General features: G+C 42.1%; 1 protein-coding gene across 1 annotated transcript in view; it reads right to left on the bottom strand.

The window, feature by feature from the left end:
• The window catches only part of Pde6a (phosphodiesterase 6A), a 114,345-nt gene that overhangs the window by 85,305 nt on the left and 15,668 nt on the right, over positions 1-13,372 (bottom strand). The window contains exons 2-4 of the mRNA XM_004664767.2: positions 7,030-7,182; positions 2,851-2,940; positions 1,080-1,220 (exon numbers count right to left, since the gene is read on the bottom strand). Of these exons, the coding sequence (XP_004664824.1) occupies positions 1,080-1,220; positions 2,851-2,940; positions 7,030-7,182 (384 nt within the window). The remainder of the gene's footprint in view (positions 1-1,079; positions 1,221-2,850; positions 2,941-7,029; positions 7,183-13,372) is intronic.

The following is a 13,372-nucleotide window of genomic DNA, read 5'->3' as shown; positions in this document are numbered from 1 at the left end:
TCTGCTTCCGGTCACCATAATGTGTCACCTGCTCTACTTTACCATGCCCTTTTTCTGAAACTTGGAGCCAAAATAAACCCTTCCCCTTGTACATTGTTTAGATCAAGTATTCTATCACAGAGATAAATAGCCTCGAACAGAAAGTATCTTTAACTGCTTAGCCCTTGTCCCAGCCCTTCAGTACATGTAAGAATTTCTGAAGGCAGCAACTTTCTCTGGACTTTCAACTTGCTCAGAAACTTGGTTTGTTTATTTTCTTTATATTTATATTTATTTCTTTATTTGAGAGAGAGAGAGAGAAGGGGTGCACCAGGGCCTCTAGCCATTGCAAATGAACACCAGATGCATGTTTCACCATGTGCATCTGGCTTACATGGGCACTGGGGATTGAACTTGGAACCTTGGGCTTTGTAGGCAAGTGCCTTAACTGCCTTAACTGCTAAGCCATCTTTGCAGCCCAGTTTGTTTATTTTCTGACACAGGTTCTCATTATGTAGCTCTGGCTAGTCTGAAACTCATTTTGTAGACCAAGTTGGCCTCAAAGTGGCACAATTGTCCTCCTCTGCCTCCCAAGTGCCTGGTTAGAAACTTCTCCATCATTCACCTTTACCACCTCACCCACCTTTTCCTCACATATGCTTTCTCCACCAGTGATGAAGGAACATACTTTCTTCTGTCTAGGTTTTGGTTTTGTTTGTACTCACCCAGGCTCTAGATTGACTTTCCCCTCTAAAGGCTGTATGCCTCTCTTCGGTAAAGACCTGGGTAAAACCACTTTCAGCTGTCCAAATTCCTGCTAGCTGAATGTGTGAAAAGATTGATTGTGCTCTGGTCTCTGTCTATGTTATATATATATATATATATATATATATATATATATATATATATATATATATATATATATATATACACTTTTCAAAGTAGGGTTAGCTGTAGCCCAGGCTGACCTGGAATTCACCATATAGTCTCTGGGTGGCCTTGAACTCACGGTGATCCTCCTACCTCTACCTCCTGAGTATACCACCATACCCAGCTTTTTAGCTTTTTATTGGAAAGGTCTGTTTATGAAGTTTTCTCACCTTCTGTTTGGTCATGTCCAAGAGACCCACGGAGTATCTGTCACAGTTGAGGAAGGCACGGACTGTATACAGGGCTTTGTGGAACTGTCTCTCAATGTCTGTGAGCTCTTCAAAGACTTTGCTCCCAGACCATAGCAGTATCTGAAAAAAAAAATGGTACAAATCAGTAGCTCACTTAGCTAGAGAATAATAATTTTATAAAATTCTGTAGAGTTTATTCATTTAATTCTCATAATAACCTAGGGAAATAGCCTCACTGGCCCCATTTTAGAGTTGGAGAAACTGAGGCTTGTAGAGATACAGTAGCTACCTGGCTTACATTAGGCTCAACTCTTTCCTATTTCTTGTATCTCATATATTATTAATTGAAATAAAAAAGAACAAGGGAGCCAGGCGTGGCGGTGCACGCCTTTAATCCCAGCACTTGAAAGGCAGAGGTAGGAAGATTGCCATGAGTTCAAGGCCACCCTGAGACTCCATAGTGAGTTCCAGGTCAGCCTGGGCTAGAGTGAGACTCTACCTCAAACAACAACAAAAAAAAAAAACAAAAAACAAGGGGTTGGGAATGTAGTTCAGTGGTAGAATGATAGCCTTATATACACAAGGCCCTAAGTTTGATGTCTAACATTGCAAAAACTGTAAAATTACAATAAGTAACAAACATTAATTGACCAAAAGTGCCCTACATATATTATATTACTTTGCTAGCAATCTTTTACTATTGCAAATTAACTCCAGATGCATGCACCTGCCACTTTGTGCATCTGGCTTTATGTGGATACTGTGAAATTAAGCCCAGATTGTCAGGCTTTGTAAGCAATAGCTTATAACCACTGACCCATCTCAGCCCTACTAGCAATCTTTTGAAGGTAGAATGTAATTATATCCTTTTTTTTTTTTTTTTTTGTTAAGGCAGGGTCTCATGTAGCCCAGCCTGGCATCAAACTCCCTGTGTAGGGGCTAAAGAAATATCTCAGTGGTTAAAGGTGCTTGCTTGCAAAGCCTGACATCCTGGATTTGATTTTCCAGTAGCCACATAAAGCTAGATGCATAAACTGGTGCATATGGCTAAAGTTCATTTGCAGTGACAGAAGGCCCTGGCATGTTCTTTTCTCTCTCTCTCTCCCTGTCTGTCTCCTTTTCTCTCTCTTAAATAAATAAGGGCTGGAGAGATGGCTCAGTAGTTGACACTTGCCTGCAAAACCTAATGACCTGGGTATGATTTCCCAGTACCTACTTAAAGCCAGATGCACAATGTGGTGCATGCATCTGGAGTTCATTTGCAGTGGCTGGAGGCTCCCGTGTGCCCAGCTTCAACCATTCATTCATTCTTTCTCTCTCTCCTTGCAAATAAATAATAAAGCTATTTAAAATAAATAAATAAATATTTTAAAAAATCACTGTGCCTCTAAGGCTGACTTGGAATTCATTGATCCTCCCGCCTTTACCTCTCAAGTGCTGGGATTATAGGCTTGTGTCACCACTCATAGCTTCCCACTTTTAGAGAGGCTAAATGGCTTGCTTAGAGTGTAAGTGCTTAGTTAATGAGCAAGGATTCAAATCCAAATATTCTTACTTGAAAACTTGTACACCCTGGGCTACAATCTTACAAACATTTACAAGCACCCACCACCTCATGCTGCTAGGGACTCTTATCAGACAATGCACAATGGTTCCCAGGTACTTTCCTTACCACTTGCCCTGACCACATGAATGTGTCAGTAGAAGGACATATCCAGTCTAGTCGATTCCCTGGAGCCAAGCTTCTTACCTGGCCACGCCGAGTCTCACAGTTGTGCAGGTAACTCAGATGGAACACCTTCATGATTAGATTCACAAAGTTGAGGTACTTGAGAAGAATCTAAAATACCAAATAGCAAGACGAGGCAGGTGAAAAAAGAAATCCTTTGTAACCCCATCTACCACCAGCAAATGTCTGAATATTTCCACAGCTTCAACAGAGACAATTTGCACAGATGGGACATGGCACACATACTCAAAATGCTGCATTGTGAATGTAAACTCACAGTGTAGCATGTTGATTTATTAAAGTGAATGCATTAATAGACGGCTAATGTTAATGGAATTTGATGCCCCTATGATGTTGTGTATGTATATTACCTAAACAATTTGGTGAAGCTAAATAGCAAGATGCCAAAAGAAAAAGAATAATTACCTAAATAAACCCAGTGTCTAGACCATCATCCTACCTGCCTCCTGCCTCCACAGATTAGCAGATGGACTCCCTGTCATTTGTTTATTGTTTTGTTTCTAAATATTTTTATTTTATTTATTTATTTGTAAGCAGAGAGAGATACAAAGAGAAACAGAGAAAGAGAGAACGGGCATTCCAGGGCCTCCAGTCACTGAACTCCAGATGAATAAACCAGTATGCATCTGGCTTTACATGGGTACTAGGGAATTGAACTTGAGTCTTTAGGTTTGCAGGCAAGTACCTTAACTGCAGAGCCATCTCTCCAGCCCATTTCCTTAGCTTTTGGAGCTAGGGTCTCACTCTAGCCCAGCAGATCTGGAACTCACTCTGTAATACTAGGATGGCCTCAAACTCATAGCAATCCTCCTACCTCTTCTTCCCAAGTACTGGGATAAAAGGTGTACACCACCATGCCCAGCTTTTTAAAAATATTTTTTGGATAGTCTTAGCTGCAGCCCAGGCAGGTCTTGAACTTGTGGTGATTTTCCTGCCTTGGCCTCCCAAGTGCTAAGATTATAGGTGCATTGCAGTTACTTTCTCAATGCTGCAACAAACATCTGACCACAAGCAGCTTATGGGAGGAAAAGGTTCTATTTCATCTTCATAGAAACCAGAGGAAGGATTATCATGGTAGAAGAAGCTGGCTTACTTCCATAGATACATGGCAGAAAGACACCACCAGCAGCTATTAAGCACAAGTAGCCAGAGCAAACAGGCTCATTATACATGAAATGAAAGATCTGCTCCCAATGACATCTCATCCAGCAGGCTGCTGGAGACTTAAGTTGAAAGCTTAGCCAAAAATACCTTAGGTTGGGCTTGAGAGATGGCTTAGCAGTTAAGGTATTTGCCTGCAAAGCCAAAGGACCAAGGTTTAATTCCCCAGGACCCATTTAAGCCAGATTCAAAGGGTAACACACACATTTGGAGTTCATTTACAGCAGCTGGAGGCCCTGACAAATTCTTTCTCTCTCATAAATAAATTAAATTAAATATTTAAAAAATACCTCAGGTTATGTGGCACTCATAGCCTTTACCAACTTCAACATTGTTGAAAAGTCTCAAACCTCATCTGAGATTTAAGACTGTCTCTGAACTGTAAGTCCTGTAAACTCAAAACACAATTTACACACTTTCAACACATAATGGCACAGAGTAAACATTTCCTTTGCTAAAAGGCATAGCAAGGAGAGACCAGTGCAAAATCAATAACAAGTAGGAAAACATCAAACATCTGTACTTCAAGTTCAACATCCATAACCAGTGACAAAAGTCTCTTGATTCTCAACTCTGCCTTTCCAGCTGAGCTGAGTAGCCATGGGGAAAATTCCATCTCAAACCAGCAGTGCTCCACGGCAGTTGTTCCACAGTCTTGGTACATCCAAAACATCCTTGGGTCTACACTGCAAGCCACAGTTCATCTTTATAGCTCCATACAATGTCTTTACTTGGTTCCACACAGGGATTTCAACCCTGTTTCACATGTTACATCTCAGTGGCTTCTGAAACTAGCTCACCTTAATATGATGGTTCTACTGGGTCTTCATACAGGGATTTCAATCCTGCTTCACTTTTCCCAGGGGCCATTCCCAAAAGCAAAACTGTTGCACTTCATGACCCACCTCTCTGCAATTTCCATGCTTCCAAAACCAGCACCAGGTATGAGGCATAGCCAAATTTGTAAATCCAGGGGGGAATAAGCCTTGATCTTGAAGAGTAGCATACTATTTTACCAGTCTTCCTTCTGGCTCCCTTCAATGGCTCAACCTTGGCATCATTTCCATTGTTCTAATACAAAGCAGTTGGCCCACCTTTAATGGTGGTAATCAACTTAACAATTTTAGCTCCAGTAACTTAAAACCTGTCTCTGTGCCTGTAATTTCAAACCTGTCTTGATTTTTTTCCTGTGATAAACTGTACATTTTTCATATCTTTCTGTTCTATACCTTCTGCCAAGCACACTAGTCCTTTAATTTAATTAATTAATTTATTTGTTTTTTTGAGGTAGGGTCTGCTGCTATAGCCCAGGCTGACCTGGAATTCATTATGTAGTCTCAGGCTGGCCTCAAACTCACAGCAATCCTCCTACATCAGCCTCCTTTGTGCTGGGATTAAAGACATGCACCACCACACCCAGCCAGTCCATTACATTTTTTTGTTGTTGTTTTTCATGATAGGGTCTCACTCTAGCCCATGCTGACCTGTAATTCACTCTGTATTTTCAGGGCAGCATCAAACTCATGGCAGTCCTCCTACCTCTGCTTCCCAAGTGCTAGGATAAAAGGTATGCACTAGTACGCCTAGCCCAGTCCATTACTTTTAAAGTCAACCTTGCTCAGATTCTTAGGGCATAGGTGGAATGCAACCAGCCTTTTTACCAGTAGCCCATTTCCAACAAAGTTATCTCTTTCTGTCATAGTTCAGCTCCACTCTGTTGGAATGAACTTCCAAACCAGGCACAATTTATGGGAGGAAAGGATTTATTTGAAGTTTATAGATCCAGGGGAAATTCCATTGATGGTGGAAGAAACTGGCCCCTTTCACAGACCCACACAAAGACAAAAAGCTACTACCAGCCAGCCAGCACCACAAACAAGCAAGAGTACAAGTGTGCAGAAGCAGAACCTCCAGAACTCATTCTGCATACCTTAGGCTGGAATTCAGATCTGCCTCTAGTAACACCTTAAGGCTGGACCCCAGGATCTGCCCACAGTGACACCTCTTCCAATCAGGTAGCTGGAACTTCAAGTTATAAGTTTTACTAAACTGTTGAGTCTTTTGGGGGAATAAATTCAAGCTATCACATTTCCCCTATAAAAGTTCATAACCCAAGTCTCCACAGTCCACAATTCTCTCTGTATTTAGCATTTTCAAATGCTTACCAGAATAGTTAATAAATCTCTGCTTATAGAACTGCAAGGTTTCTCCAGTCCACAGTACCAAATCTTTCATCATTTCTCCTGCAATAAAGTTCCAAAAGACTGAAACCCACATAGTCAGATTCACTGTAGCAATAACCTCACTCCTGGTACCAATTTTCTGTTGCAGTTACTTTCTCATTTCTGGAACATGCACTCAACCAGAAGCAGCTTATAGGAGGAAAGGTTTATTTCAGGTTTATAGATTCAGGGAAAGTTCCATCATGGTGGAAGAAGCTGGCTCACTTCCATAGATCCATAGCAAAGAGACATGACCAACAGTCAGCAAGCACAAACAGGCTCTGTACACAGCTTAGGGACTAAAAGATCTGCCCTCAGTGACAGCTCCTCCAGCAGGCTGCTGGAGACATAAGTTTCAAGCTTACTAAAAAATGCCTCAGAGGTTGGAGAGATGCCTTAGAAGTTAAGGTACTTGCCTGCAAAGTCAAAGAACCCAGGTTCAACTCCTCAGGACCCACATAAGCCAGATGCACAAAGTGGCACATACATCTGGACTTTGTTTGAAGCAGCTAGGCCCTGGTGAGACCATTCTCTTTCTCTCTTTCCCTCTCTCTCTCTCTGGATAGTGAGTTCCAGGTCAGCCTGGACTACAGTAAGACCCTACCTTGAAAAGCCATTAAAAAAATATCTCAGGCTATGTGGGACATACTTCCACATTCAAGCCACCACAAAGTATGAGCTTCCATGCCTAGCTTATCTCCCTTCTTCACACAGGGAAACTAAAGCCAAGCCAAATAACAAGACTTAGGATATTTCATAAGATAGCCTACCCCAGAAGTTTCTCAAGTAGTCTTACCTCTTCATCTCCTTTGGTGAAGTGAGGTTCATCTATTTTATTCACAGCCATGATTACAGCCACCACATCCTTCCCATTCATGATGGGGGAAGCCAAGATATTCTTGGTCTGGTACTCTGTGAGGTTGTCCACAAAATCACAGAAATGCTCATCCTAAAGGAAGGCAGAGACAAACACAGGTGGGCAAATGAAGTACAAGAACAGTAAAGCAGGGCTGGAGAAATGGCTTGGCAGTTACAGCACTTGCCTGCCAAGCCTAATGGCTGGGGCTCAAATCCTCAGTACCTATGTAAAACCAGATGCACAAGGTAGCACATGTATCTGGAGTTTGTTTGCAGTGGCAAGAGGCCCTGGCATACCCATTCTCTTTCCTTCTCTCTTTCTCCCTTTTTTTCTATCTGCCTCGTTCTCTCTCAAATAAATAAATTAATTAATTAATATAAAAGAATGGTGAAGGTATTGACAAAGCAATGAAAGCATTTCTACGTCCTCTCTTTGGGCAAGGGTAGGGCAACTAGAGGTGACTATAGAAGCCTGAAAAATCCAGTAGAAGAAGGCCTGAGGGGCAGCCCAGCAGGGTATGGAGGAAGTGCACACAAAGTTATTTGGGGGGGGGGGGCAGTGACTAGAAAGGGAGGGTATGAGAATGCTTTGCTAAGCTCATGCCAATGAAGCCCAAAAGAGAAAGTTGAGTGGGAGCTGAGAGGGAGTAAGGGGAAGCACCTCAGAAGGCACAGCATATTGATTGCTAGCAGGCAGTGTGCATTGAACTTACTAGCATGCTTTCATTTTCACCCTCCCAATAACCTTTGAGTTAGGTACCATTATCTCATCCTACAGAAGTGGGACCTATAATTCAAAGTTAATGCCACACTTGTTGGTGTCTTTATAACCTGTGCTCAGCTCTACTGCCTCTCACAGAACTCTTGATAAGGCTAAGCTTGGGTCTAGCTCAAACTTGGTCTTCAGCAAAATGATTTGGTATTTTTAGCTTTTTTCCCCCCTTTTGTTGTTATTTATTTACCCATAGTAGGTAAGTGTGTGTGTGTGTGTCTGTGTGTGTGTGTGTGTGTGTGTGTGTGTGTGTGTGTATTTGTGATCAACTGAATTTAACTAAGGTTGCTTGCAGGACCATAGGTGGGGTACTTACATCTTCTCTAAAAGTCTGGTTGTAGTACCACACAGCCATTCCACAAATCTCAATGGAAGCCCTACTACATGTCAGGCCTATGCCAAGTGACTAAGATTCAGAGCTGTAATAATTTGAACATACGTCCCCCAATAGAATCAGATGTTTTTATTAAACCTTGTAATTTGGATCTCCACCTGGCTAGAAGCATCACTGTGGGCAGATCCTGGGTCCAGCCCTAAGGTGTCCCTGGCTGAATTCTAGCCTAAGGTATGCAGTGAGCTCTGCCAGCATCCCTATTGGCTTTGTTCTGGCATTTGGTGGTGCTGGTGGTGGTTTTTCTCTTTTTCTGTTATAGAGCTTCCCCTGGATCTGTAAGCCTGAAATAAATCACTTCCTTCCATAAACTGTCTGGTTTGGAGGTTCGTCCCAGCATTGTGGGAGCTGCCTGCGTCAGGTGTTGCTTGCCTGTAGATAGATACCTAAGAGGAATGTCTGGTGAGTCACCCCATTGCCTCTCCACCTGGTCTTGTTTTTGCGCTGAAGTCTATCTTTACTAATTCCATTCTGAGGTCACTATTCCCCTGTGGGACTGTGGTTCCAAATGTGCTTGGCCATGCCCTCATGCTTATGTAAGAAGTGCCCTGAACTGCTGAACCATCTCTCTAGACCAGAAGTTAATTGTTTTTTATTCAAGGTAGGGTCTCTCCTGTAGCCCAGCCTGACCTGGAATTCATTATATAGTCTCAGGGTGGTCTCGAACTCACAGCAATCCTCTTATCTCTGCCTCCCGCATACTGGGATTAAACCCATCTAGTTAGTTTTGATTATTAACTCAGTTGGATTGAGAAGTGCCTAGGAGATGAGTAACATACCCCTTTGGGTATGCTATGAGGATACTTCTACTGGAGATTAAGTAAGGAGGGAAGCTCTCCCCTGAATATGCATAGCACCATTCCATATAGGCTGAGGATCCAGAGAGGGTAAAAGGGGGAGAGGAGAAAGTCAACACAGGCATTACCTTTCTTTGCTTGCTGACCAGCATGGTACAAACCTATGTCCCTTCACACTTTCCCCATCCTAATGAACTGAAAGGTTTGAAATTACAAGCCAAAACCAATCCTTCCTCCCTTCAATTGTCCCTGACTGTATTGGTTGCAATGATGCAAGAGAGAGTAATACAGTAATACAGAACATAAGGGTTTGGCTCAAAGCTGTGGAATGCAGAGGAGGACACACCTTCACCTCAGCACTTAGGAAGCCAGTAGAGGCTGTGGTGCAGTCCATGTGGTCAGGAGGACGAAACAGAGGCTAGATTGTTTTTCTATGCTTGAAAGAATACGCCTTTCTGTTTCTTGACTTCCCACATTTCGAAGGACATGAGCCTACCCACACTTTCACAGTGAGTGCTGTCCTGAGAATGAAATGTGTTTCATAGAGTCACCTTCTAGAACTAAGACTGCAGAATTTCCCCCACAGTTCATAAATTCTGAATGTTATGCTCTGTGTTTTTGGGTTATCTTCCATGTACGGTGGAATTAAATAAACAGACAACAGCACTGTGGTCAGTGAAGCAGTTCCAAAGCAAAGGGAGGGTAAAGGCATTAAGAGGAGCTGGTAATGCTCTACTTGAATTAGCATTTGAGGATTACACAAAATCTCTAAAGCAGCATTAGCCAAGGACAGTGAGTGTTCTGTGTTATTCTCCAAGGACACTGACAAATACCTGGGCACAGATCAAGATGGGACATGCTCAGATTCATTTCATGAAGTCAGTTCAGTTTTGCAATATTTACTTCTAACTGGCAAAGCAAATACTTGGGTCTCGTTTGCATCTGAGGCAGATATTTTTAAACCTACCAGAATCTTTTTTCCTACTGTAACTACTTGTCAAGTTTCTATGATCAAATCCCTGACAAAACTAACTTAAGGGAAGAAGGGTTCCTTTTGACTTATAGTTGGAGGAATTACATACCAGCACAGTGGGGAAATCACAGGGCAGGAGCAGGAGGCAGCAGCTGACATTGCATCCATAGTCAGGTAGCAAAGAGCAGTGAATGCTGATGATTAGTTTGCTCTCATTTTTATGTAACCTATCTAGAATCTCAGCCCATTGACAAGTAGATTGCCCCACACAAATTAACTCAATCTAAAACTTTTCTCACAGAGGTCTGTCTCCTGGGAGATTCTAGAACTTATCAAGTTAACAATAATATTGATCATCACATCCACTGAGCCTGGGAACTCCATCATGAGCACTCCAGCTATCAAATGACAGACATCCTCACAATTGTTATCATCTTGTATTTGCAATATAATATACATTCTAGACAACCATGTCATAGAACCTCATAGGATCAACTATTCCACTCAAACAATATTTTTCTTTTTTGGTACTTCCAAGGTAGGGTCTCACTCTATCCTAGCTGACCTTTCACTCTGTAGTCCCAGGCTGGCTAAAAACTCACAGTGATCCCCCTATCTCTGCCTCTCAAGTGCTGGGATTAAAGGTATGTATGTATCCATGCCCAGCTAGATTTTTAAAAAATTTATTTGTTTAGATAGAAGGAGAGACAGAGAGAAAGAGAGAGAGAGAGAGAATAGACACACCATAGCTTCTTGCCACTGCAAATAAACTCCAGATGCATGTGCCACTTTGTGCATTTTTGTGGGTACTGGGGAATCAAACCTGGTACATCATATGTTGCAACAGTGCCTTTAACTGCTAAGCCATTTCTCCAGGCACCTGGCTATGGTTTTGTAAATTAATTAATTAATTAACTTAGTGTCAGGATCACTATGCAGTCATAGCTGGCCTGTAATTCACGGTGTAGCTGAAAGTGGCCTCAGAACTCACTTTCCTCCTGCCTCAACTTCCTGACTGCTAGAATTATAAGCATGGACCACTATGGCTGGTTTAAGAGTTTAGATTTAAATTACACTGCAATTCTATTTCCCATTCTCTAATCCCTAGTTCTCCTTTTCATACATTCATGGTGCTAAGCTCTTTGAACCCCATTGTGAGATCCATTATCTATTGAATAATCAGGGTATACTAGGCTCAGAGCCAGACAACTCACATATATTATCTCACCAGCCCTGCCACATAGAGATATTCTCTTCCTCATTTCTGGACAAGCCCCTTGTTGGTAAGTAGTACAGCTACTCATTCATTAATTGATCATTGAATTAGTCATCAATTGATTCATTCATCCACTCCTTTCATGTTGATTGAGCCTTGGCTCTGTGTCAAGCACTGAATATGTCAAGAACAGTTCTATGAGGTTATTCTTATTAGGAACTCCGTTTAGTTGGGTGTACTGTTAAACATGAACCCACAATTCAAGCCATAGTGTGAGTCAAGTGACAAACTGGGGTGTTAGAAAGGAAAGAATTTGTCATTACTGGCTTCAGGGGCTTCTCAGGACACCTCCTCACTTTCCCCTGTGGTAAAGTCAGAGTGATGGATGGTGTCCTTCTTGAGGTCTCCAGGAAGGGAGAACAGAGGCAGACTAGAGAGTTCCTGGAATTGGCAGTCCTCCCTGGCTCAGCCTTCAGAAATGGAGTTGGTAAGCCACAGCAGAGCCCCAAAGAGCCGTCACTTATTTAGTCACTCATTCAGTCCACTGCAGTGAGTACCCACTCAGTCCCAGGCACAAGACTAGGTGTCAGAGACACACAGTGAACGTGATACAAAGGGACAGATAGCTGCATGGACTGTGCTGCTAGGAGAAGTAAATATTGATTGGCAAGTAGAATATTGTTTAACCTAAGTAGCAACAATTAACCGGATGTGATACCCACACAAGTGCAATAGTGGTACACAGCCATGGTGAGGAATCAATTGCTCTTGATTTGGCTAACTGATCCACTCAGTGGTACTAGACCCTTAGCTGGAGCTGGGAAACAAGTCAGAACCATACCCAAACACAAGCCCACTCTACAATATCAAGCTACCATCAATCACGGGGTATAAGAGGGCCTACACCTATCAAACTGTCTATCAAAAAAGTAAGTGTTATCTCAATTTTCTGGGTGCTAACTTACTCTCCGTTGGAGAATCTGCTTCTCTTTTCCAGATAGATGCAGATCCTAAGAAGAGAGCTGCCCCAACATACCTCAGAAGGGGCCCAACTGAAACTAAGGACAACTGGCGAAATAAGCAAGGGTGATGTTTTCCTGTGAACTGGATACCAGCACAAAGGGGAAGGAGATCAATGCAGAGAAAAATCAACTCCTACCAAATCAGAGAGCCAGAGCCTCAGAGGCCCCCAACACCTCAGCACTGAAGCAGACCAAAAATGAACCCAACATGGCTCAGGGAAATCTTGCGGAAGAGGGGGCGGAAAGAATGTCAGAGTTACATGTTGGGTCATGATTTTCAGAGACATTTATCATACTAATAACTGGGGGCTAACTCCACAATGCACGACCCATTTTCAATAATAAGGAGGGTCTAATGGGAGGGGGTAGATCACAGATGAGCCTAAATAATGGTACCAAACTGCCTGTATTTACTGAAAAGAAAACTAATAAATTAAATTAAAAAAAAATGAGATAGTCAAAATAAAATAAAATAAAATAAAAATAAAAATACAAAAGCCCAGTTAAATTAGATTTTCAGGTAAATAATAAATTATTTTATGAAGTATGTGCCACTTGGGACATACTTGTACTAAAACATTCTCTGTTTATCTAAAAGCCAAATGACAGGATGGAGAGATGGCTCAGCAGTTAAGGTGTTTGCCTGCAAAGCCTAATGACCTGGGTTTGATTCCCCAGTATTCACATAAAGCCCAGATGTACAGAGTGGCACATACATCTGGAGTTCATTTTCAGTGGTCAGAGGCCATGGAGTGCTCATTCTGTCTCTCTTTTCTCCCTCTATGTCTGCATAAAAATAAATAAATAATAAAATATTTAAAGGGCAAATGTAGCTGATCATCTTCCATCTTATTTGGTAGTGCTTATCTCAAATCTTCTAACGAGAGCCCAAAGATCAGAGGGATGTTTCTAGGGCTATGGAAGTTCAGTAGAGCCCTTAGAAGTTCCTTTTGTCATTTCATAGCCCAACAACACAGGATTGTAACTGTTGCCCAGAATTTTGAAGGCAATGGAGGCTAAAAGTCTGACTTGGTGGTTATTCAGGGGCAACACAGATCCTAACCCGCACCATCTTCCTCCTCTTCCACTCAACTTCTAATTACTATTAAT

This window comes from Jaculus jaculus, chromosome 13 (assembly GCF_020740685.1).
Source record: "Jaculus jaculus isolate mJacJac1 chromosome 13, mJacJac1.mat.Y.cur, whole genome shotgun sequence".
In the NCBI taxonomy this organism is placed as follows: Eukaryota; Metazoa; Chordata; class Mammalia; order Rodentia; family Dipodidae; genus Jaculus; species Jaculus jaculus.
The sequence above is the reverse complement of the archived record's forward strand: the minus strand, read 5'-3'. Positions and strand labels throughout refer to the sequence as shown.